Source organism: Carassius carassius, chromosome 46 (assembly GCF_963082965.1).
Source record: "Carassius carassius chromosome 46, fCarCar2.1, whole genome shotgun sequence".
Lineage (NCBI taxonomy): Eukaryota > Metazoa > Chordata > Actinopteri > Cypriniformes > Cyprinidae > Carassius > Carassius carassius.
The window spans coordinates 2,308,079-2,335,344 of record NC_081800.1 but is presented as its reverse complement, the minus strand read 5'-3'; the positions used below and the strand labels follow the sequence as shown (position 1 = coordinate 2,335,344).

The following is a 27,266-nucleotide window of genomic DNA, read 5'->3' as shown; positions in this document are numbered from 1 at the left end:
TGAAACAAAACCACCAACAAAAAGTAGTGCAAGAATCTTGTGTTACATTACGGTGCTCCAGCCTATTAAAACAAATGACAGAAATGTGTCCAATATTGCTGTTTATTTAATTTTTATCAATTAATTTTTTTTTGCTTTCTGTCTCAAATTCTCTTTAGTGTTCCATCTTCCTTCTTTTGTTATCTGTAACAATCTCAGGCTTTTTGTACCACATCTTTTCCTCATTTGTGAAACCAAAGAGGCCCCATCCATCACAGAGTGGTTCAGACTGTTTTGTTCAGCCACATCTCTCCTCCTCAGACTGTCTCAGAGCAGTTCTGCCTCATCGTCCTCATCCTCAGAGCCGGACGGACCCTGACGCACCTCCTCATACCACTTATTAGTGAGCGTCTTCATCTGGATCCGCCCATGCAGCAGGTCCTAAGAATAACAGATTACAAACACTAGTTATTCATAGATTTTGTGTAACTGGTCTAATGTGTATGAAGGTTATGAGCGGCCGAACCTCTTGTGTGAGTCTACGGGTGAAGAAAGGGTTCAGATACTTGGCATCAAGCCACAGGAAACCCTTCAGATCCTGCCTCTGATAAATGTGAGCTTCATACTCCTCCTCTGTCAACTCCGACAAATGCTCAGATTCAATGGCATTACCCTGAGAGAGAGAGAGAAACAAACCAAAAATATAAAAGACTACGTGTTTGATAATGAATGCAATTGTCTCAAAGTTATAACCTCTACTGTGAGGAGTGGGCACTGATTGTAAACCTGGACCAAACCAGGGACATGGTGTTTCAGATGAAACCAATCCTACTGGGAGTGACATTTGGGGAGCAATATTAAAATTTGAAAATTGGGATAAAACATCAATAGAAATACTACAACTAGAAATAATCCAAAACGTTTTAGGGGTCCACAGAGGTACATCCAGTGATGCCTGCAGCGCTGAATTAGACTGAAGATTGAGATGTGTTGAGTTCTGGCATCACCTTCGTTAATCTGATCCTGATTCAGAGTGAAACACGCTCACTCCTCACTGACTACAGCTTCAACCCCAAACACACTCATGATGATTCTCTAAAAATACACTTTGACCTTCAAAATGAACTACATTTGCCAATTATTTACTGATTAAACCATTTCAAGAAAGACAAATCCTCTCCAAACACAGATGAAGAAAGCATGATTTAGAAATGGAGAGAGGAAGATATAGACAAACACGGGCCGAGCAAAATCATTTACTGAACTTAGGGATACTGAGAAGATGCCTTTTACTTGAAGATGACAACACAGCTGCAAAATATGCATTAACCATTCACCATGCTAGATGTTAAACACGATTAACTCCACACTGACTAACTTTATCTTTTCATCTATTTAGATGGATTTTATTTATTATTATTATTATTATACATTATTTATTTATGTATGTTTGCTCTGTTCCAAAACCTAGTTGCCGTGCATCAAACTATTTTCCTGTTTGACACTGTAAAGCTGCTTTAACACAATCTGTATTGTATAAAGCACTTTACAAATAAAGGTGACTTGATTTGACATAAATTTACTGATTTGTAAAAGTGTTCATATTTTCAACATATTTTTGCATTGACAGTGCGAAAGATCACCCGAACAATTGTTTGTTGTTTCAGGCAAACTCATGATACTGAATTTTGCTCACTATATTTCCCATAATCTTACATAAGTTTGTTTGCCCATATAACTGTATCACAAGGAGGACGTCTTGTGTGTTTATTTTTAAAACTTTCACTTGTGCCAGTGTTTTATAAGAGTAAAGACTCGTTTTGTGTAATCTTAGTGTAATACTTTGACATTTATCAAAATAAAACTAAAAAAATACAGAGCCCACTTCACTGCTGTTTAATCAGTATAGGCTTATGTTGAACTGTATTATTTAACATTCTTGCGTAACTGTAATGAATGCAAAGTGTTCTGCTGACACATAAAGTATGAAACATCTGTGTATCTGACAAATGTTGTGTCTTATCTTCCTCTGCAAGCATCACATGAGCGTCACTACAGGAAGCAGAACGTGTCTGACTACTTCTGCTGTACCACAGGTCTTTAGTTTTCTTGATTGTCTTTAGAGATCTGGGCCGGGGCGGAGTAGAGCAGATCCCATAGCATCCAGAGTTCAGACAAAACATCACCATGATGCTCAGTAGATATTTCAGAAGAACAGACCTGAACATTGCTAGGTCGAGGTTTCTAATAGTGACAGTTCTTGCAAAAGTAATAATGTGTGCGCAGTCGCATTATGTTTAATGCATAAATAAGGTAAGACTTCTGTTCACTCTGAATCTGATTTAATAGTGCATCATGCACTTGGTTAAGGTCTGATGTGGGTTCATCGTTCAGGAATGTTGTCGTTACCCCAGGTTTTCGTGAAACACCTCCACTGGTCTGAGCCCTCGTATTTTGCCCAGTTTGTGTGTTGTTATTTATTTTGTTTTATAAATGAATGTCCCACGAAATTCTGTAATTCTTGTGGACTTTTAAAAAAATCCATCGTCCTTAAATCAAGACTTTCCTCTTTTGAAAAGCAAATGATAAAGAGAACCGTTCTCTCACCATTTTCTCAGTTTTGCTCAAGTTGATGTCTTTTTTGTTCTTGCGCCGTGATTGGCTCTCCTCGATGTCCATGATGCGGATGAGGGGCATGGTCCCGCCCCCCAGCAGCAGGATGGTGAAGAGCACGATGACGATGGTGGTGGTGCCGATCAGCTGCCTCTTCTCTATGGGCTCCAGTCCCAGATGAAGACTGAGGGCGTACGGGATCGCCCCCCGCAGACCTGAGCACCAGCACACAACATACATGTGTGAGAAAATCAGCATTTCTACAAATGTACACATTATTATAAAACAATTGACATGAACTACAAAAAAAAAAACCCTGAATTGTCATTTAAAATGATGAAGGAATAGTGACTAGACGCTGCGTGTAAAGATGATGTCGGATAAAGTGAACATTTGAAGCATAAAAACGTGAAAGCATAAAAACGTTCCACAGTTTTAATTATAAGACTAAAAGAAGGAAAAAGAAACTCGCTAGCTTTCAAACCACATGGAAAGCTAAAATTCACCTTACCACTGAACCACATGATGAACATCATTTTAGGGGTGATTTTATGATCTCTGCAGAAGTTGAGCAGAAAGGACAGGGGGAAGATATTCACCGCCCGGCCGACGAGAACCAGAACCTGTGACAGGAGAACATGTCATATTGCATTATTTTGTGACCTCAGATACCGTCCCAAAGAGCCAGTGACGCATCACACGTTCAGCAAGCATTCATGCTTCATCAGATACTGAAGTAATGCTCTGGAGCGGGACACCTACTATACACCAGATGACAAAAGACAGCTCGAACTTGTGAGGGAAGCTGAAGATGGACAACCCCAGGAAGGCAAACACACAGGTCTCTGTGGAATCGGAGCAGAGAAGAGAAGCGTTAGGTTGATGTTAACAGCAGCAGGTTAAGGAGTGTTGTGTGAGGACCTCACCACACATGAAGGCCACGGTCCGAAGCGTCTGCTGCATGAGGATCTGAGTGACTGGTGATAAGTTATGATGAGTGTAATGAGACATGACAATACCGGAGAACAGAATGGCCATGATCCCTACAGACAGAAAGAGATCGACTCTGATCATATAACCCTGAACCTGCAATCCCAACGTTTTACAGACGAAACACGGTTAAACTCATCAGCTTGTGCTTTTGACTCACCGGAGAGTTTGATGCCCTCAGCGAGACCATACGGGAGGTATGCAAATATAATCATCATCCCAAACTCCAGAGACGGGGTCTTCCTCATGTCGAAGTGCTTCAGGACCTGCGTGCTCTCGTTCAGAAACATAATCTCACGGGACGTCTCCAAATAAACAAATATCTACAAAAGATATGACCCTAAAAGGTAACACATATATATATTCACTATTACCTAGTTGCTTATTAGCATGCATATCACTAGCATACTGGCTGTTTATTAGTACCTATGAAGCACATATTAATCCCTTAATGGTTATGTAATTAATGATGCAATATAAATAATTATATTAATAAAATTTATTAATAGAACTAAACCAAAAAAAAAAAAAAAAACCCAAAAGACATTAAAACACACAAAAGCATAAGGATACAATGGCAGAGATGAGACCAGTGAGTGTGCCCAAAGCAGCCGACCCAAAGAACATCTTCAGGAAGTAACCGAGCGCCTGCACAAAGGTTTCCCAGCCTGTAGAGACATCTGAGCCCACGAAGCCCTCGGCCGTGCTGAAACACACGCACACACACACACACATCAACCACTGCTCCCATCTGCTAACACTATACAGACTGAAAATTAAAGCAGAAGAGGACTGAATTGTTCAAAATGTTAAATCATGGCCTGTACATCCTGTACACAATACGTGCTTGGCAAAGGAACAATAACACTTACAATTAAAGTTCCTGACCTTTAACAGATAGCTCTCATTTGGTCAGCAGGGGGCAGTGGAGTCACAATCATATCTCTCATCTACTGTACATACAGTACACAGGTGCCAGCATGTCTCCAACACAGGAGTGTCCTTAACAGCTTCCAAAGTGTCTTATGATGGCAGCCGAGCATATGAAATCTCCTCCTACTCTAAAAGAATAGTTCACCTAATTCGGTCATCATTTACTCACCCTCAAGTTGTTCAGGTTCTTTCTTCTGATGAACACAGAGGTAGGTATGGGAAACTAAACTTGAATTCAATGCTATTTTTTTCCATACTATTCCAGTCAATGGCTACCAACATGAATAAATTATGACAAATGTTCATTCTTTGGTGAACCATCCTTTTATATTATGACAAGGCAAATGACCCAAAGTGTCATTGTGATAACAGAATTGAATTAACATTTATATGATCATGAATTAGAGCTTATGGAAGACTGTTAGACTGTTATTAGTTATTTACTGCACATGCATACCTGATTGTTTTTGGAAGATTGTATTATTGCGCAGAGACAACCATTTTAGCAACAACGTCAGCCATTTATCTATTCATTTTGTACAAGCTGATTAAAAAGATCAACAAATATCTTATCGTGCAGGACAGTTTGGCACACGTGTGTAAAACTACACGCAGAGAGGATCTTCTGCTTTCTAGGAAACACACAGACAGCTGCTCTGCAGACTCATCAATTAGGAATGAGATCATTTTACCAGACAACCCTCGAGTTGAGCTGAGAGGAGACCAGAGACACCAGAAGACAAAACCGTATGAGATGACACGAGGAAGGGGAACGAGACCAGAGGAGGAAACACAAGAGAGACAAGGGACCAGATGAGAGCACACAAGATGGGACAAAAGACAAGAACTGAAGACATCAACGAGGCAAAAGAGACTCGATGAGAGAGGCAAGAGATGAGAAGCAACTCGAGAGACTACAAGAGAAAGACACGAGACAAGACTAGAATGGAAGAGATGAGCAGAGAGAATAAAGAAAAAGAAAGAACAAGAGAAAAGAGATGACTTGAAAAGTTAAGAGACAAGCTGAGATGAGACCAAATGAAATCAGACACAAGAGATGAGAGTAGAGATGACGAGACGTAAGACGCGAGACGAGAAAAATAAAAAGAGATGTAGCTATATGAAATAAGACGAGACAGATGCAGACTACAGAGGTCAAGAACACATGATACAGCCGCCGTAAAGCCACACTGAGTGACTAAAGACACACGAGCTTCAGTATGAGCTCCAGCAGACAGCACGTCTCACACGTCCTGTTCAACTCGTTTCTAACATGACTTCATCCAGACACATGAAGCTGTCATGTTCTGTCACATTCATACCGAGAACAGTCTGAAAACACAGGTAACATGAGGGCCAAACGTCCCATCGACAGATGCCCTGTAACAACATTAAAACACGTCCCAGTACGTGAGGCCAAGAGCTGCTCCCTCTGAGCTCAGCGGCTGATCATCAGCTTGTGAGATTGCATTAGAATCAACAGTTTCTACATTAACACAAACCGACAGACAGCTGGATACAGTCGTGTTGCCTCAACACAAGCAGCATGATGGCATGTCCTGCCTCGTGGACTGATGCTAATCAAGTATGTGAACTACACATGCACAAAAAACAAGCGAACAAACAGGGCTTAACGGGAGATGTGACACTGTATAAACGCACACATACGTATGAGCCGGCTATAAAGATAGAAAAGCTCATGTTATATATGGATCTGATTTAGAGGTGCTCAGCAAATTCAGGATTTGCCCGGCCACCCTGATCCAAATCCACAGTCATAATCTCCCATCATTCAAGAGCTGGACGCACATTATTAGAAAGGAACCGTATTTCCTGGAGCTCCCTGAATGAGCTTGGCGTGTCCCAACAAGAAAAGGGTTTTGACAACGAAAGGGTGTTCAGTTCCATGGATTAGTCACTTCTTGTCATTTCCTACAAAGTGTCATGCAAGTGGATCTAACAGCTACTTTAAGAACAGGGCTCGTAAATAATTCATGGAGCAAGACCTGTGCTACATGACTAAGCAAAAAGGTCCGTTATTACACCTGAAACATCACGCGTTTGGTTTTTATAATCTGTTATCATGCTAGGTTTCTTTTCACGCTCTCTGATGAAAGAGGATGGAAAATCCTGTTTTCCTATTTGACATTTATGATTTCTTTATGTAAATGGCTGTTATGATCGGCTGGCCTCAACACTGCTAGATTTCACCTCCAAATCTGAAATGTAGAAAATTTAAATAAAATACAAATATATGGAGTGTGCAGAATAATAAAAAAGTCTCATGAGGTCCCCTTTAATGAATATTTACAGTTCTTGCTGATGCTGAATAATGAAGAGGACTAAAGAAACACCCACACATGAAGTGAAGACTAACTCTTAAACTACACCACACAACGAGCTTCTAGATACTGTGTGCTGGATCTGAATAAGCCGAGTTATACAGAGAGACCAAACAGTGCCTCGGTCCTCCTGGAGATCTGTATATAAGTGCTGTCAAACACCGAAGGCTTTTCTTTTGCTTTAGTGTGCCAGAAAAATATATTCATTTCCAAACTCAGTTTTAGGCCTCCTTAGAAAGCTAAAGGAACCTAAAACTGATATCTCCAGCACTTTAAAGCAAAAAATATGAATTAGAATAATTTTTAACCAGTGCCTAAAGCATTTGCACAGTACCGGATATGTAGTTTTGAGCATTAAATATGTATTTATTACATGTATTTCTGCAGGTGAAAGTGGATTTGCCTCTCAAACACTAACAGGATGGTTCATGTTCACCCAAGAGACCGGTTTCACCACAAGAGTTGAGATCAGAGAGCTTGAATCCCAACGCATTTATCACACACTTTTACTCTTCATCCATAGATCACGGGATGTGGAAGCAGAAAACGATCAGAATGAGGATGTCTGCAGGCCACAAGGCCAAAGGCAGCTCGGCCACAAACTAGAGAAAAAAAAGAAAGAAAGTGTCTGAACACTTATTTAAGCCTGCTGAGATACAATGTGTGACCAGTTCATGTATGAGATGACCGAGATTGCAACCAAATGCTGTCACACAACAGATTTTCTGCAATGCTGTGTCTGTGAAGTCTGCAGTTAACTGCTGCTTTTGCTACTTGCCTAACGCCTGACTTCTATAAGCTAATAACACCTGTTATGACTGGCTGGCATTCAGTTATATCAGATTTCACTTCAATATCAGAAATACAACAATACAAATTATAACATTGAAAATTGAAAATATAATTGAAAATCTCTATTTTGTGCTGTATAAAATATATTCAAGACATTTAATCTTTGTTGTCAAATCAACAGTGCAATGGAGAAAGGTGCACCTATGTTTTTCAGTCTGGTTTCAACACCTGGAGATCTGGTTTGGTGCTCACACTGCTCGTAGTGTGTCTCACTAATTACACAGTTCAGGTCTTGATTGTTGTAACCTGGATGATCTTCAGCTGGTTTGTGATAGCTGTTCATGAGTCCCTGGTTTGTCCTGAACAGATGAACTGCCTGCTGTTCTTCTCAACAATCCTTCAGCTCCCACTAATGCTGTGGTTTTCTGTGTATTTGAACCCTTTCCAGCAGTGACTGCATGATTTTGAGATCGAGGACAATCGAGTGACTCAAACACAACTATTACATCAGGTTCAAATGCTCACTGATGCTAACAGCTAACCACACAGCACTTGTTTAAACTTCTGAATGTTGTATGATCCCATTTAGCTAAGTCACAATTTAATACAAATGTACAATTCTTATTTTTATATGTGATATTGTAGTGTTTATTATAGATGATTTATCTGTGCGCTTCATTATTTTGTAAAAATGTATGTGCCCTCATGATCTTCAATCACACATGTGAACCGTCCCTCCCCTCGAAGCCCCTTCTTCTTCTTCTCTTCCTGTCATGTGCTGTTGCGTGAGGGGTCTGTCTCCTTTCTGCCTGCATTCTGTTAGCAACACCCAACTCTCAACAATCCAATCAATTCCCGAAGAACGAAATCAAGCCCCAACATTTTTTCTCATTTCATACGTCATACGGACATATGTCACAATAAGGAAAAAGAATAATCTCAACTTCTGTTTCATCCCAACATTGTTTTAAGATTCTGCAAGGTCTAAGTAAACTTTTGACCTGAACTGAAATTGTAAAAAAAAATAATAATTAATAATAGTAATACAAATATTATTGCACTGTTAAATGTTTTCATAAAATAACAACAAAATAAAGTGTAATGATACTATTATATTTTAAAATAAAAAATATTAAAATTATCATTATTTTATAGTAAACTTAAAACACAATGCTAATATTTACACACACACACACACACACACACACACACACATATATATATATATATATACAGTACAGACCAAAAGTTTGGAAACATTACTGTTTTTAATGTTTCTGAAAGAAGTTTCTTCTGCTCATCAAGCCTGCATTTATTTGATCAAAAATACAGAAAAAAAATGTAATATTGTGATTTATTATTAGAACTTAAAATAATTGTTTTTAAATTTATTATACTTTAAATTATCATTTATTTCTGTGATGCAAAGCTGAATTTTTAGGATCATTATCACATGATCCTTTAGAAATCATTCTAATATGATGATTCATTATCAAAGTTGGAAACACTTCTGCTGCTTAATATTTGTTCAGAACATCTGATACTTTTTTAGGATACTTTGATGAATAAAAAAAAATAAAAAAGAAGCTATGTTTTTAAAATATTAATATTTTGTAATAACAATATACACAACTGGTCAGTAATTTGGGGTCAGTAATTTGTTTTTCTTTCTTTTTTTTAAATAAAATCAATACTTTTATTCAGCAAGGATGTGTTAAATTGATAAAAAGTTATGGTAAAGAAAATATATTATTAGAATTTTCTTTTTTATTTTGAATAAATGCAGTTCTTTTTAACCTTTTATTGATCAAATATATTAGACAGCAGAACTGTTTCCAACACACATAATAAATCAGAATATTAGAAGGATTTCTAAATGATCATGTGATAGACTGATGTTACATGTGACACTGAAGGCTGGAGGAATGATGCTGAAAATTCAGCTTTGCATCACAGAAATAAATTATTTTTTTAAAGTATATTCAAATAGAAAACTATTATTTTAAGTTGTAATAATATTTCACAAATATTACAGTTTTTTCTGTATTTTTGATCAAATAAATGCAGGCTTGATGAGCAGAAGAAACTTCTTTCAAAAACATTAAAAATAGTAATGTTTCCAAACTTTTGGTCTTAAATCAAACTTAAATCCGCAAGTTTGTATTTTGGCTGGTTGCCAGTAACTAAATATATGCTCTGGTGGTTTTAGTGCTGCAAAGTTTAAAAAATAAATAAATAAAATAAAAATAATCAAATATATGGCGAATAACATGATCAGGCCTATGTTTTGGAATAAAATTACCCTGCAGAATAAGAACATTATTCATCAAACTGTTCATATAACTATCACAGTCTCTGACCACAAACTCTAAACAGATGCTCATCGCAAATGGTTTGCTCCCCTATTAAACAATTAAGTGTTTTTATTTAATAAGTGTTCCCTACAAACGTGTGTAACACATCGAACTAAGAGTGAGACTCCACACACATGGCTAGACGCTCCACTGCTATATTGGTAATCCAAAAATAATTCCTTAATCTTTTAAGATTTTATTCCTTTCTATGACTTTTCCATGGAGAAAACTAAAGTGCTTTAACTTCCCTGACTGTGAGTACAGAGACGTGCTTGTCTACAAACCTCTTTTGAGTCAGCCTGCATCTGAATGGACAACGTCTTGAGGTCATTGATTTGAGATTTGTGGTAACACTTTAGAATAGGGAACACATTCATTATTAACTGAGAGCTTTCCCGGAATAAACTCCTAATTTGCTGCTTATTAATAATTAGTAAGGTAGTTGTTAAGTTCAGGAATGTGTAAGTTTAAGGGAAATGGTCATGCAGAATAAGTGCTTTACAAGAACTAATAAACAGACAATATACTAAACATATCCATGCTAATAAGCAACAAATCAATAGCGAGAATTGGTTCTTAAAATAAAGTGTTAGCTGTTTTGTCTTTACATTAGACCACCCATGGCCAAGTTTACAGTAGTTTACAGCGAGACCAGCAGGTTTTAGAGATTTTTCTGCCCACAGATATTTTTCTTTTAGTGGAAACATGTAGAATGAGGATGAGATTGCATTTACGTTTCAGCACCAGGGGTTGTCAAATCGTCTAAATGACTTTCTGGAAGACAGAAGGAGAGTTTTGATGATTTAGTGAGGCCTACTTTGTTAATACGATGGACACAGCGTCGTTTAGGATGCTCTCTCCAAACACCAGCATATTGAGCACAGGATCCACGTTCAGAGCGTTAAATATGGCGATAGTGGCGACCGGATCCACAGCGGAGATCAGAGACCCAAACGCAAAACTGGAGGGGAATATAAAGGGGGAAAGTGAAGACACAGCCTCTCATAGGTCTGCTCAAAATTGCACAAGCAATACTCTCACCTGTCTGTCATTGTCATCTTGTAAATAACATCAGCCTATTCAAGAGACACACGGAAACATAACAGTCATCATTTTAAAGAAATCATTCCAAAGGAGCTGTTAAGGTGTGCCAACTAGTCTAACTAGATAAACCACTTAATGAACGTCTGTTTACATGTAAAGACATGAGAAAAGCAGTTGATGCCTAACAAAACAGAAGATACCTGTCCCAGGAAATAGATTCCCCCTCCCACGATGAAGGCTGAGATCGCCGTTCCAAAGACGGCGAATAACGTGATCGAGCCGATGTTTTGGAAGAAATTCCCCTGTGGAGTAAGAACCTGATCAGTTCATGTCTCAGTTTTATGTGTATCGCTGGATGTCTCTGAACACAGACTCAACAGTTGATGGCTTGAGGGCAACCAATACTACCACAAAACCATTAACGGATATCACTTTAGAATAGGGAACACTCGTTCACTTTTAACCAGGACGTTTCTCTCAATAAACTCCTAGTTTTCCGCTTATTAATAGTTAGTCAGGTAGTTGTTAAGTTTAGGCATGGATTGTATTAAGGGATCTACAACCCGAATTCCGGAAAAGTTGGGACGTTTTTTAAATTTTAATAAAATGAAAACTAAAGGAATTTCAAATCACATGAGCCAATATTTTATTCACAATAGAACATAGATAACATAGAAAATGTTTAAACTGAGAAATTTGACACTTTTATCCACTTAATTAGCTCATTTAAAATTTAATGCCTGCTACAGGTCTCAAAAAAGTTGGCACAGGGGCAACAAATGGCTAAAAAAGCAAGCAGTTTTGAAAAGATTCAGCTGGGAGAACATCTAGTGATTAATTAAGTTAATTGATATCAGGTCTGTAACATGATTAGCTATAAAAGCTTTGTCTTAGAGAAGCAGAGTCTCTCAGAAGTAAAGATGGGCAGAGGCTCTCCAATCTGTGAAAGACTGCGTAAAAAAATTGTGGAAAACTTTAAAAACAATGTTCCTCAACGTCAAATTGCAAAGGCTTTGCAAATCTCATCATCTACAGTGCATAACATCATCAAAAGATTCAGAGAAACTGGAGAAATCTCTGTGCGTAAGGGACAAGGCCGGAGACCTTTATTGGATGCCCGTGGTCTTCGGGCTCTCAGACGACACTGCATCACTCATCGGCATGATTGTGTCAATGACATTACTAAATGGACCCAGGAATACTTTCAGAAACCACTGTCGGTAAACACAATCCGCCGTGCCATCAGCAGATGTCAACTAAAGCTCTATCATGCAAAAAGGAAGCCATATGTGAACATGGTCCAGAAGCGCCGTCGTGTCCTGTGGGCCAAGGCTCATTTAAAATGGACTATTTCAAAGTGGAATAGTGTTTTATGGTCAGACGAGTCCAAATTTGACATTCTTGTTGGAAATCACGGACGCCGTGTCCTCCGGGCTAAAGAGGAGGGAGACCTTCCAGCATGTTATCAGCGTTCAGTTCAAAAGCCAGCATCTCTGATGGTATGGGGGTGCATAAGTGCATACGGTATGGGCAGCTTGCATGTTTTGGAAGGCTCTGTGAATGCTGAAAGGTATATAAAGGTTTAAGAGCAACATATGCTTCCCTCCAAACAACGTCTATTTCAGGGAAGGCCTTGTTTATTTCAGCAGGACAATGCAAAACCACATACTGCAGCTATAACAACAGCATGGCTTCGTCGTAGAAGAGTCCGGGTGCTAACCTGGCCTGCCTGCAGTCCAGATCTTTCACCTATAGAGTACATTTGGCGCATCATTAAACGAAAAATACGTCAAAGACGACCACGAACTCTTCAGCAGCTGGAAATCTATATAAGGCAAGAATGGGACCAAATTCCAACAGCAAAACTCCAGCAACTCATAGCCTCAATGCCCAGACGTCTTCAAACTGTTTTGAAAAGAAAAGGAGATGCTACACCATGGTAAACATGCCCCGTCCCAACTATTTTGAGACCTGTAGCAGAAATCAAAATTGAAATGAGCCCATTTTGTGCATAAAATTGTAAACCTTCCCAGTTTAAACATTTGCTATGTTATCTATGTTCTATTGGGAATAAAATATTGGCTCATGTGATTTGAAAGTCTTTTATTTTTCATTTTATTAAAATTTAAAAAACGTCCCAACTTTTCCGGAATTCGGGTTGTAGAATAAAGTCATGCAGAATAAGGCATTAATATGTGCTTTAGAAGTACTAATAAACAGTCAATATGCAAAAAATCGAATGTGATTTTCAAGCGCATCTCGTCAGTAAAGCGCTCCTGTGGTTAGTAGCATATCTCCAGCACGTGCGTTCAGATCAGGGTCGCCAGGATTTCAAACCAAATCCTGCCCAATTGCTTCTCAAAACTAGCCCAATCACGTTTCGTTCTGAAACTTGTGAGGACTTGAGGGTTATTAATGTTACATCAGTAATTCATAGAGGGCAAATCTTGCTTTTTAGTATTTGATATTCAGTAACTCCACTGACCAGTTGAGTTCACCCAGTGAAGGATTCATCGGGCCATTTTAAACCGGTAAGTACTGAGCTGGGATCTTTTAGGACGATTTACTTAAAGAACCGGTTGAGCACAGTCATTTGTAGTGAACTAAAATACATTTGTCAAGCTGCGTGTTTGCTCTTATGTGCAGCCCTTGAGGAGAAAGCCACAGAAAGATTTCTCTTTTATTCTTTTATTTCTTTTATTACATTCAATTCAGATTCTTTCTTCTCCTATTTATGGCTAGGTATTTGTTTTTGTTGATGTTTTTTTTGGGAAATGTTTAAAATTGCAGTATTGTTTTACCTTATGTAATGAGTATCCAGACTCAAAAATGATTGGTGGTAGAAGTAACAGGAAAAACATATTTGGACGAAACATCTCTTCTTCCTGCGGAAAAAAGAAAGAAAGATGACCAAGTGTACTTGAACAAACAGACTCACATTTGATGTTTCCATCTGGATATGGTACATATAGAGTTTAATATAATGTTGTTGTTGTTGTTGTTAAAGGGGTCATATGATGCGATTTCAAGTTTTTCTTTCTCTTTGGAGTGTAACAAGCTCTTGGTGCATAAAGAAGATCTGTAAAGTTGTAAAGACTAAAGTCTCAAATCCAAAGAGATATTCTTTATAAAAGCTAAGTCTCATCACGTCCTCCTACAATGCCTCATTTAAACACACCCCCACATCTCTACGTCACTGTGTGGGAAGATTTGCATAACGTACGCCCAAATGTTCACACAAAGAAAGAAGGCGTAACTTTGATTCTCGCTGCAGTATTGTTGTTTCTGCCGCTGCGATGTCGTGGAGACGCTGTGAAAACTACTTTGTTTGTTCTTCCAAAAGTAGTTAAATTGTATTTACAACACTGTTCCAGAGCAGTTCAACCCAAATATTCAGATGTATTCAGCACATTTTATAGAGGACTGTTTCCTGATGCTGGGAGAGAAGACTACAATGCCAGCTGTTCTGTTCTGAGTATGTTTACATATGTAAAGGATTTGCCACTGATGATTCAAACATAGTTTTGAGCAGTGTAAAGTCATTATAATCAGTAATTATGTCCCCACGGGACATAGATGAGAAACAATAATGTACAGTATGTGGAAAATAATGTGTTTTTTAACCTTAAACCACATAAACATTTTACATTACACCAAATACACAAAATAATGTTCTTTTTAGCAACATCATATGACCTCTTTAATAGTAATAACACAGTCGACTGCATCAAAACGTTGGTTGTCATGTTTTGATTTTTATTTTATTATTATTTGTGATCCTAGACCACAAAAGCAGTCATAAGTAGCACATGTACAGTCGTGGCCAAAAGTTTTGAGAATTACATAAATATTAGTTTTCAAAATGTTTGCTGCTAAACTGCTTTTAAATCTTTGTTTCATTTGTTTCTGTGATGAACTGAAATATAATTACAAGCACTTCATACGTTTCTAAGGCTTTTATCGACAATTACATGACATTTATGATAGCAACCCATTCTTTCATAATCACTTCTTGGAGTTTGTCAGAATTAGTGGGTTTTTGTTTGTCCACCCGCCTCTTGAGGATTGACCACAAGTTCTCAATGGGATTAAGATCTGGGGAGTTTCCAGGCCATGGACCCAAAATTTCAACATTCTGGTCCCGAGCCACTTAGTAATCACTTTTGCCTTATGGCACGGTGCTCCATCGTGGTGGAAAATGCATTGTTCTTCACCAAACTGTTGTTGGATTGTTGGAAGAAGTTGCTGTTGGAGGGTGTTTTGGTACCATTCTTTATTCATGGCTGTGTTTTTGGGCAGAATTGTGAGTGAGCCCACTCCCTTGGATGAGAAGCAACCCCACACATGAATGGGGTCAGGATGCTTTACTGTTGGCATGACACAGGACTGATGGTAGCGCTCACCTTTTCTTCTCCGGACAAGCCTTTTTCCAGATGCCCCAAACAATCGGAAAGGGGCTTCATCGGAGAATATGACTTTGCCCCAGTCCTCAGTAGTCCATTCACTATACTTTCTGCAGAAGATCAATCTGTTCCTGATGTTTATTTTGGAGATAAGTGCTTTCTTTGCTGCCCTTCTTGACACCAGGCCATCTTCCAAAAGTCTTCGCCTCACTGTGCGTGCAGATGCGCTCACACCTGCCTGCTGCCATTCCTGAGCAAGCTCTGCACTGGTGGCACTCCGATCCCGCAGCTCAATCCTCTTTAGGAGACCATCCTGGCGCTTACTGGACTTTCTTGGACGCCCTGAAGCTTTCTTTACAAGAATTGAACCTCTTTCCTTGAAGTTCTTGATGATCCTATAAATTGTTGATTTAGGTGCAATCTTAGTAGCCACAATATCCTTGCCTGTGAAGCCATTTTTATGCAACGCAATGATGGCTGCACGCGTTTCTTTGCAGGTCACCATGGTTAACAATGAAAGAACAATGATTTCAAGCATCACCCTCCTTTTAACATGTCAAGTCTGCCATTCTAACCCAATCAGCCTGACATAATGATCTCCAGCCTTGTGCTCGTCAACATTCTCACCTGAGTTAACAAGACGATTACTGAAATGATCTCAGCAGCTCCTTTAATGACAGCAATGAAATGCAGTGGAAAGGTTTTTTTGGGATTAAGTTAATTTCCATGGCAAAGAAGGACTATGCAATTCATCTGATCACTCTTCATAACATTCTGGAGTATATGCAAATTGCTATTATAAAAACTTAAGCAGCAACTTTTCCAATTTCCAATATTTATGTTATTCTCAAAACATTTGGCCACGACTGTATATTTGTAGCAATAGCCAACATTGTATGGGTCAAAATGATAGATTTTCCTTATATGCCAAAAATCATTAGGACATTAAGTAAAGATCATGTTCCATGAAGATATTTTGTAAATTTACTACTGTAAATATATCAAAAATGTATTAAGATTAGTAATATGCATTGCTAAGTTCTACAAGACTTCATTTGGAAAATTTTAAAGACGAATTTCTCAATATTTTGATTTATTTTTTTGTTCCCTCAGGTTCCAGATTTTCAAATAGTTGTATCATTTACATTTCGCAGACACTTTCATCCAAAGCGACTAACAGTGCATTTAGGCTAACATTTTTTTACCTAACATGTGTTCCCTGGGAATCGAACCCACAACCTTGCGCTGCTAACACAATGCTCTACCACTTGAGCCACAGGAACACTATCTCACCCAAATATTGTCCTAATAAACCATACATCAATGTAAAGATTTATTCAGCTTTGAGATGATATATTAATTGACCCTTATAACTTATTCTGAATGAAATGTGTTCATGTGCATGCAAAAGCATACATGATACTTGAGTACAAAGCAGAACTGTGTTTCTGTGAAATAATGCCAGGCATTAAAGACACACTTCACACATGTAACCACCAGTGCACCACATTTAGTCATTTGCAAGCTCTCATTCTTCAAGTTCCTGTGCAGGGAGGCCTTGCTCTGCCACATTCTCTTTCAGTTCCACAATGTTCTAACACTTCTGGCAATCACTGAGAAGAAAAATAAAACAAAGCTACCTTTTGGTTCATAACAGTTTCGAACAATTCATGGGACCAGTCTTGAGAACAGCAAAGGAATATTAGAGGAATTAGGATTTGTGTAGGTGTTGAAGCACATGAACCCAAGGCTCTGCGTGAGAACTAAAGTTAGCGGTTGGTGGCTGCTAACCAAGTGCTCCAGCACGCTGCAACAATCAATAATAATGCAGCTCTTCTGCTCGCATCTCTAAATCTTTGTTAGGACTGCAGCAGCATTTTTAAGTATGATAGGAAAGCGTCTGACGCCAAAGCAGCTACAATCAGAGGACAGCAAAATTATACTGCTTTATAAGATAGCTGAAATCAGAAGCATTCATCTTGATGGATAAAGTCACAAACACTGTCTACGCAGGTATGTGAATGCAAACACTTTCAGCTATGCAAGACTGAGCTGAGAAAAATGTGTCACAACACTTTTCTGCAGCCCAAAGGAAACACGCATGGCATTCTCAGAGCTGTGTTTTTATGAAAACACAATGTCAGCCTTCATATATTCAAGTAAAACTCATCAACAACAATGGAGAAATATCATGGGGTTCAAAAAAATAATAAAAAATTCCTGTATTTGAGGTACAATATTGTGTAAGGGTTTAGAGTCGTTAGGGGGTCGAGTACTTGACCCCAAAATTGTAAATGGTAATGTAGGTCCTACTATTAGCTAGCAGCTGGAGATGGGTCATGATTTCCAGCTACAGTGGCCAATTAATCAATTAAGTCTTCATGTTTTTTTTGTTTTTTCTCTTTTGTTTGCTGTGATGATTTAAGTGCCTGCTGTGCTTAAGCTGTTAGACAGTGTTCGGTGCATCTGTACATTGATGTCCTGTGAAGCGCAGATAAAAATAGACTGACAAAAAAACAGACAAAGTCTTTGACAATTGCATCACTTACGCCATGAGGATTGCACTTTTCAGAAGGTGTGTACACAGAAAGATCAAAATAATTCCTCTTTTTAAAAAAATCATTTGCATCGTTTCATTCCATCTCTTTCTCCATCCAGCTGTTCCTGAACACAAGTTCTCTAAGATAAGCATCTGGCTGAGCTCAGATGAGCCTCATTCACATTCTGTCTTGCAAAATTGCATAGTTTCAAAACTGACAAGTTGGGCCGGCTGAAAGACTAGTCCATTTTAAAATATCTAGATCTGTGCATTATGTGACGACTAGAAACACCTGCTCACGCCACATCTCTAGAATCAGTGCTCTATAAAGAGTTGAAGCACAGTTTAGAGGGAATGAAGCAGAGACACGCTCCAGTTGAGCGGTTCGTTGAGAGGGTCTCTGGTTACCCAGACACTGAGAACCGAGGGGCCCTCTTGACCTTTAGACTTCCTGGAACAAAAGGAAGCTCTGTACTCACAGAGCCCGTAGCACCTCACATCCCAGCCAAAAATGGTAATTAAGACCCGAAACAGAGAGAGAGATGAAAAGGTGAAGAGAGGAAGAGAAAAGAGAGGCAGGCATGAGAGGAAAACAGGAGACAGTGGAAGAAACAAAGACACTGTGATGTAGAGAGAATGAAACAGGAGACAGAAAGAGAGGAAGGGAAGGGGGATGCACCGGAGAGAAAGAGGTACTACACATTAAATGATTTTCTCTGCTTGCAAACAGGTTTAGGAAAATCTCATTAAAACATGCACAGGTTACATTAGAATGAATGACTGCATCTCATTACTATGACAAGATTTTGTATTTATTTATTTATTTATTTATTCTGTTTTTTTCCCATGGTAATTCTCAATAGCAATATATATATATATATATATATTTGATCATCTGAACTAATATTACTGTTATTTTTATTATTAAGAGATTCTGCTTTATTATCCCTAGTTTATTTATGGGCCATACCCCATAAATCTACAAATGGAATGTGTTTACTATGGTAAAATGCAAATGCTGGCATAATAATGCAAATATTTATTTTCCTAATCATATGTTACGTATCATATTCATGCTCATATTTATCACAGGTTCGAGGTCTAGACCAAGACAAGGCCAGAATGGCAATGACTCACTGGCCACTCCTCAGTGTATTTGCACTAATGTTTTTTTCACCACTCCCTTTAACAGATATAGTTCATCACGGTTTCATATTTGAGAGCATACTGCTGATATTAGTAGGGAAAGTTTGATGCCAGTCACAGACGTGAGCATTTTCGCTCACAGTGCATCGCATTTGTAAAAGTCTTTACTGTCACTTTTAATCAATTGAATGCACTCGGGGCAAAACAGGGCAAAAACCAAACCTTCAGACAGAGCTAACAGCGTCGCCTGTGGTTTATAGCGATGACGAGATGATCATACCTTCCAGTTGGCCAACTGCTGCGACTCGATGATCTTGATAACTGCTCCCATCAGAATCCCTGAAAACAAAAAAACAAATACAAACTACCGTCAAACTACCCTGTGCTCAAGACATTAGCTGCTATATGAATTATTAAAGGTGCAAAAGTTGCAAGAGGCGGAGGTACTGGTCTGCTCATCTCTAATGATTGGAAATGTAATTCTTTACCATCATTGAGTATCAACAGCTCCTTTGAATCCCATTCAGTTACTGTTACCTACCTTCTTAAAATACATTTTGTAGTTGTCTATCGACCCCCAGAACCACTAGGTAACTTTTTGGATTAATTAGATGTGCTGCTCTCAACCTTTCCTGAGGATGGTACTCCCCTAGTTATTCTTGTCTTCCAGGCCAGCCCGTAACACCCCTTCCGCCTGGTTATCTGATGTTCTACGCGAACACCGTTCTAAGCTTAGAGCTGCTGAAAGGGTGTGGCGCAAATCCAAAAATACTACTGACCTTAATGTGTATCAGTCACTCCTCTCTTCCTTCTCTGCTAAGGTCTCCACTGCTAAAATGACATACTACATACAAAAATCATCTACCGTATTTTTCGGACTATAAGTCGCACCCGAGTTTAAGTCGCATCAGTCCAAAAATACGTCATGATGAGGAAAAAAACATATATACGGACTTTTACGGACTTTTAAATTAAATGTTCTCTCCTGGAGTCCTTAGCCATCTTCAAGAATCGGCTTAAAACACATCTCTTCCATCTTTATTTGACCCTCTAACTTTAGCACTCACTATTCTAATTCCATTCTTAAAAAAAAAATAAAAAATCTAACTACCTTTCTAATTTTTTTTGTATTCTATTTTCTTTTGCATATATATATATATATATATATATATATATATATACACACACATATATACACACACACACACACACACACATATATATATATACATATATATATATATATATATGTATATATATATATATATATATATATATATATATATATATACACTAGTTTGCTCTATTCTGTTTTCTTTTTATTTATTATATTATTTAAAAGCCCATGCTATGTGTACTGTGTTTATGCTAACTGTGACCTGTTATAACACTTATATATCATTGCTCTTTTTGTTGTTTTTGATTGCTTCCATTTTCCTCATTTGTGTCGCTTTGGATAAAAGCGTCTGCTAAATGACTAAATGTAATGTAATGTCTTCAGAAACATTTTTTGTTATACTGGTTGAAAGTCTCTTCACATCCCGATAGCAATCATTAACTTAAGTGGTCTTAATGTATTTATCTGTGTTTATATATTTTGTGGAAGGCGTAGGACCAAGAAATGTACGTCCAATCAAAAAGCTCGGTCCATTTAAATGGCTTTCCTACCTGCCTGTCACCGTATGTATCTGCATACCTCTGTGCACCCTGTTTGCGCAGACAGAATACGTCATTAGCGCATTCACGCACACTGTGCAGACAGAGCTAGAATGGCAGACAAACATCAACAACCTGGTCTTCCTTCATGGTATTGTAGTACTTTTAAAGTTTGCTCGCTGTGAATGATGTAGCCCAGTGGTTCCCAATTCCAGTGCTTGTACACATATTTTTTCATGTCTAGCTTTTAGTTAATACACTGATTCAGATTACCAACTCGTTAGAAGTCAGCTACGTGAATGAACTGTGTTCATTGCTCCCTACTCCCTAATTCCTACTGTACTTCACTTCGGAACATGGGCTGGAATTGGGAACCGCTGATGTAGCCTATTGTAGTAATGTTGTCTCTGGTAGTCTGGTCCGAGAGCATAAATGCGTTCAGGAGGCGTGGCTTTGGACGGCGATTGCAGGAAGGGTGGGACGTTCAATTTCAGTGCTATCAGGCTAATGTTAGCATTTTCAAAGATCTCCTATTGCACCTTTAACAAAGGAAAAGGCTAAATGAACCTAGTATTAATGCTGTGTGTCATTTCCTGGATGTTTTGCGATAATTGTTCATGAGTCCCTTGTTTGTTCTGAACAGTACAACTGTCTGCTGTTCTTCTGCATGTTTGAACCCTTTCCAGCAGTGACTGAATGATTTTGAGATCCATCTTTTCACACTGAGGACAATCGAGGGACTCAAACACAACTATTAATAAAGGTTCAAACATTCACTGATGCTCCAGAAGGAAACAAGATACATTAAGAGCCGGGGGGTGAAAACTCAGGAACAACTGTCACAAAACATAAAATCATTCGTGGATCATCCAGGTAACCACACACAGTATTAATATTCAAGGGGATGTAAACTTTTGAACAGGGTCGTTGTTATAAATTCAGTTATTATTTTGTCAAACATTCACATTATGTTAAATAGCTTATTCAAGAGAGTACAAAAAACAAAAAAATAATAAAATAAAACAACGTTATTTTTACGATCCCTTTTATTCTGTGAAATTGTTTAGAATTTTGCATATTATTCAAGGGGTATGTAAACTTATGAGCACAACTGTTTATAGAGAGATAGTTCACCTAAAAAATGAAAATTTCAAAAAAATAATAATTATATAAATAATAAATAATATATATATAATAATGCAATTCCATAACAAATCTTAAGATTTGTTTCTTCTTTAATAAACCACAGGGTAGCTCCATTTTTTATGTTTGCCAGGGATGAAATTCTGTGAGGGATTGAACTAAAGTAAATGGATTATTCTGTAGTTTAACAACAAACCAAATGTTCAGAAAAAAACAAGAGTAAACAAAAAGGTTCTGAAAACAAAAAGGTTCTGAAAACAAAAAGGTTCTGAAAACAAAAAGGTTCTGAAATGTGTGTCTAAACACGATTTAGAAACTCTATACGGTTGTGCCATTAAGTCTGTAAGTTTATCCCTCATGGCCTCGTCTTCATACTCATAAAATTCAATGTATCATCTACTGTGACTAAGGCTTGTGAAAGTCAATGGTAACCAAAACTCTTCAGCAAAATATCTTCTTTCTTCCCACAAAGGAAGTCATGCAGGCTTGGAATGACTTCAAGGTGAGTAAATGATGAGAGAATCTTGATGTTTTGGTGGACTAACTGGTTTACTCTGTGAATAGGCTTGAATGCTACGAGGAACTGATCAATCCACACGTAAACTAAGAGGAACTACATTGGTCTTCATTCAGACTCAGGAACACATAGTGAAACACGACAGGCCAGCGTAAACCAGTACATACACACCTACTCTTGACCTGATAGCGGTTTATTTTCAGTGATAACTAATTATTTTACTGCTTCACACAAATGGAATGTGTGTGTACTTCATTTGTCCCCTCCTGTTCCTGTCCTCTCGGTCTCTTATGCAGGTCTATTGAGTACTGATCAGTTATTTGATTGCTCATAAAACAGAGTGATCTCATTTCTAAAGACAGCCGTTTTTATCACGACTGGCTGACACAAATACTTCCCCAGCATTGAATGGAACGGTTTAAACGATACCACAATGGTGTGAATGAGATCATAAAGTCACTTACCCAGAGAAACCACAGCCACACTCTCAGGCAAAAAGTGCAGCTTGAATTTGATCAGCAGGTGCACCAATATAATACAGATACCTGAGAAAATAAAAAATATATACATGTAGAAAATTGACATAAAAACATTAGGCATAGTTTTCTAGAAAAACGGTTACCACAATTATAGTTACTGCAATAATACTGTGGCATCTGGAATAAGGACCGAAGAAAAAATATATATATATATTTTACACTGTTCAAATTAATTTATCATTGAATTAATATAATAAGAATTAAAGCACTACAGTAATCATCTTAGAATTATTTGTAAATGTACATTTATGTATATATGTATATGTATAATGTATATAGGGGAAAACAGTTAAAATGTTTGGGGATCAGTAAGATTACATTTTTTTTATTCCCAAAAGTTAAATCAAAAGTGACTTTCATAGTGTTACAAAAGTGATCTTTTGATTCTTCAAAGAAAGCTGATAATAATAAACATCAAATCATTATTTCTGAGTGATTTCTGAAGATCATGTGACACTGAAAACTGGAGGAATGATGCTGAAAATACAGCTGTGCATCACAGAAATACATTACACTTTAACAGACAGAAAAGTTATTTTACATTATAATAAGATTTTACAGTTTTAACTGCATGACATCTCGCGGAGCATTTTTTTTTTTCAAAAATATAAAAAAAATCTACAACTTTTGAACAGCATCATACGAGTAATAAAGTTACATCTTTATGTTTTTTTGTTTTAATGTTATTATACATTTATTTAAATGTTTGTACATGTGCTTCTTTAACACCTTCTCTTTTTGTCGTTTTGTGTATAAAATCATAAAAGAAAATGCATAAATATCATATTTCAATAAACAATATCATATGTCTATGTTCTGTAGCAGGTAAGAAGATGAGAACATGTGAGATGTGATGGTGACCTGTGGTGATGTGATGTGTCACGCAGGTTTATAATTACACTTCAGCCTAGATTAAACCTCTAGAGTCCAATCCCAAAACATCAACACATAACCTGAAACCTCGGAGCTTCTAATGACACAGAAAACATACGACCGGTTTCACTGTGACGGCACACTAATGTAACCGTTAGAAAAGAAATAAGACAAACACATTGGGTCTCATTTCTGAAACATTCGTAAACACACAAGTAAATATGTGAGTGATATGCGCGTAAAGAGACCTTTCTGAAAACTCTCCTACAGATTCACAAATACTTCGTAAACATCAGATGTGATAGTGAAGTGTGTGTGTGTGTGTGTGTGTTAATGAATCCCGCCCATTAAATCCGACTGACAACTATATATGGGCATCATATTATGACACCAAACGAAGGATTTCAGCATGTCTTCTCAAAAGCGAATGAAAAAGAACAATTTCTCAGATGCAGAAATTGAAGTTTTATTATCAGAAGTTAATTCAAAATGCCACATTTTATTTTCAAGCCTACATAGTGGCGTATCAGGTCCTAAAAAAAGGAAGCTTGGCAGCATATTACAGATGCTATTACTGGCTCTCATAATACAAGTAAAAAGAAAAACCGTATGTAATTACTATATATCATATTTTTTCAAAATGCTGTGTAAATATGTACCCAATTAGCATTTCACCAGCCCCTCCCCCAAAATGGCCATTGTCCAATCACACATCATAGCAACCGTTACTATGAAAGCAGTTCCGACGAACTTTGACTCCAAGCAAGATGGTGAAGCGGTACGAACACGGCGTTTGTAAATCGGACACTAGATACCCCGAGAGATTGTCTGGAGGAGTTGTGTTCTTCCCATTCCCAAAGCCGAAAACACAACTTGAGCGGTGCCTACAATGGATAAAACAGTGTGGATGGCTCCACTCCCAGTTAATTGTGTCGAACATGTAGGTTTAGCTAGCTAACATAAGAGCCAAATAACTTGTATTTGAACAAAATAGCTACTCGCAATAGACAATAATAGACCATAACATACGAAAGAGAACTTTCCCGGCAGTGCAAGAGCATGACTGGTACACAAGGCTGTGCTGGAAGCATTTGAGTTACAGGTCATGGGGTTTCTCAGATTTCGCTTGAAACCGGTAAGCATTTGCCTCGATAGTAGTCGTGTCTCCTTCATTGCGTATTTTTATATTTTGAATATATCCCTCCACTGCATACTGTAACCCCTTTTGCCTCGATCTGGAGGACATCGCGGAGGTATTGCTCCAAAAAAGGTCACTGCCACGCACGGGTATACCTCTTCCCGTCATGAATCTGTCGCGCTGGTCGTGTTTGACCATTTGTTTGTTGGGAGTAGCAACAGTAACTAAGGGGGGCGGGGCTCGGCGAAAGGCTAATTAAGGTGAATTAAAATGCAGCCTTATTAATGAGCAAAACGTTCGGATGTTAAACGCACTATTTACGCGTGGCTGGGAGCAGGTGTAGATTTCTTTCGTACCAACTAACATTTGGAAAATGCGAACAATTTAATGAATCCGAAAATTTACGCCAGAACCACTTTACACACGATTTACAGAAAACTTCGTTCTGCTGGTGTTTGATGAATGAGACCCATTGTGAGTGACACTGTCTCTCACACCCACCGATGACCAGCAGGCTGAAGAAGATGCTCATCCCGCTGGACTGCTCCTCCTCCTGGGCCCTGACGCCCGTCTGCTCCGGCAGGATGGGCTCGTTCCGGGGCGGCTCGGGGGGCGTGGCCTTGGCCACAGGGGTGGTGGACTGAAGCGTCTCATTGCTGGCGCTCTCGTTGTCATTTAAACTGTCAGACGGATAGATTTTATATTGTATTGCATGAAATATATTTTACTTCATAATACAAAGATACATCTCTGTGACAAAAATTGGCCCAATTTATCTACTGGAAATACATTAATCATTCATGTCAAGGCTGTGAACTAATTTAGACAGTCAGAAATAGATAGAATATCTAAATGTTAGATCATTCAGGCAGAAGAATGATCACATTCACACCATAATATTTAGGCCTATAACTGTAGACAGGTGTATACTGTGGCACTCGTGGTACAGTGGTGGTATCAGGGAGTAATACCATGGTTTTTTTGATACATACTGCAATACTGGGTGGTTACTATATACATGTGCAGGAAAAAAGGAAAACTTAGCAGTACTACGACATCTTTTGTTCGCAACTATAGTGATGATTAACGTGTTATTAAATATATTCGTCACTGTAAGTTACCCACTTCACTGCTGTCACTCATTCACTCTTTCTGCAGTTAAACTGCTAAATAATACCTGCTCAGCTGCTCTCCGTGGCCATCAGCTGTATTCTCATGCTGTACATCACTGACAGCTTTAGAACTGACAGGTTCTTTATCGTTTTTACTGTTTGTCTGGTCATCTGCTGCCGCAAACCGTCCGAGATCAGCCGTCAATATAACGAAGAACACCGCGATCACAACAGCGCGATTCCTGAAACTCATCGTGCTCATAAACACAAATAATCATTAGACATACGGGGGGGAAAACACAAAATTAAACTACTCATGTCGCCACAATCCATGTTTAGCGAGTAAATTCATCGTCATCATTACTTACCCGGAAATCCTGGGAGATGTAGTTTCTTGGAGACGTAAGTTTGTAGTTTCCCCCTTCGGGTAATTTTAAGTCTAAGTAATATCATAAAACGTAGATATCGTGTTTTGATGTTACCATATATGTTTATTTACTTTTATAGTATCCACTTATAGTATCCACGAAATATATTCATTATGGCTGTAGGGAAGAAAATGGCAGTTTAAAAAAAAAAGACGTCACATTAGAGTGATGGTTGCTGGGAGTTGTAGTTCGTAAAAAGTGGGCGTGGCCACAATGCACAGTTCTGTGATGTATCAATTTGGAATGACACCCCGGTGAAAACACAGGCTGTCCACTAAGTCCACATATAGTTTGCATTAGCTCCACATTCACTGGTAAAACAATACATTGTTCTATTATATTCAGCTTCATAATTTAAGGGTTTTTTTCTTTCTTTTTTAAACTCTATTCTATTCTATTGGCTGTGACAATTTTCATCAGGACTGAAGGACTAATTTGCTCATTTGAATGGTAAGGTCTTGAGCTTGACTCCTACTCTAAATAATATGCAAATGCATTAATGAGGCCATTCAATTTACCCTTGGCGATCAGTACGTGCATTTATACTGTAGCTGTCTTGTCTGTTTCACCGCCTCACCGGAAAAACTATGGAAGGACTATTTTCAAAATGAATTGCAAATTGTATTTTCAATTAAAAAACCAAAGTCCATTTGGAACTGTAGGAAGTGATCTGTAGGCAACGTTTAGGTGCCGCATACTTCATTATGGATTAGAAGAGAGGAATA

The 27,266-nt window shown here is 38.1% G+C and overlaps 1 protein-coding gene across 2 annotated transcripts; it reads right to left on the bottom strand.

The window, feature by feature from the left end:
* Window positions 1–263: 263 nt before the first annotated feature.
* Window positions 264–26,481, bottom strand: slc9a8 (solute carrier family 9 member 8). Of its 2 annotated transcripts, none has more exons than XM_059541026.1 (16): window positions 26,187–26,481; window positions 25,503–25,683; window positions 22,916–22,996; window positions 19,416–19,474; window positions 13,849–13,932; window positions 11,248–11,349; window positions 11,045–11,079; window positions 10,821–10,964; window positions 4,156–4,288; window positions 3,743–3,848; window positions 3,519–3,635; window positions 3,355–3,437; window positions 3,104–3,215; window positions 2,587–2,807; window positions 506–652; window positions 264–420 (listed from the first exon to the last, which is right to left on the bottom strand). In XM_059541026.1, exons 1-16 carry the CDS (start codon window positions 26,373–26,375, stop codon window positions 307–309), a joined length of 1,908 nt encoding a protein of 635 aa, XP_059397009.1. In that variant the 5' UTR covers window positions 26,376–26,481; the 3' UTR covers window positions 264–306. The 2 variants fall into 2 exon arrangements, with proteins under 2 accessions (XP_059397009.1, XP_059397008.1); XM_059541025.1 differs by having other exon boundaries at window positions 265–420; window positions 25,503–25,681; window positions 26,179–26,481.
* Window positions 26,482–27,266: the final 785 nt, after the last annotated feature.

Coding starts and splice junctions, on each gene's coding strand:
- slc9a8 (XM_059541025.1), bottom strand. CDS start 26,375: ATGAGCACGATGAGTTTCAGGAATCGCGCTGTTGTGATCGCGGTGTTC. Junction 3,849..4,155: donor CTGGTCTCATCTCTGCCATT/GTATCCTTATGC, acceptor GAGAGCACGCAG/GTCCTGAAGCACTTCGACAT. Junction 653..2,586: donor TGAGCAAAACTGAGAAAATG/GTGAGAGAACGG, acceptor TCTCTCTCTCAG/GGTAATGCCATTGAATCTGA.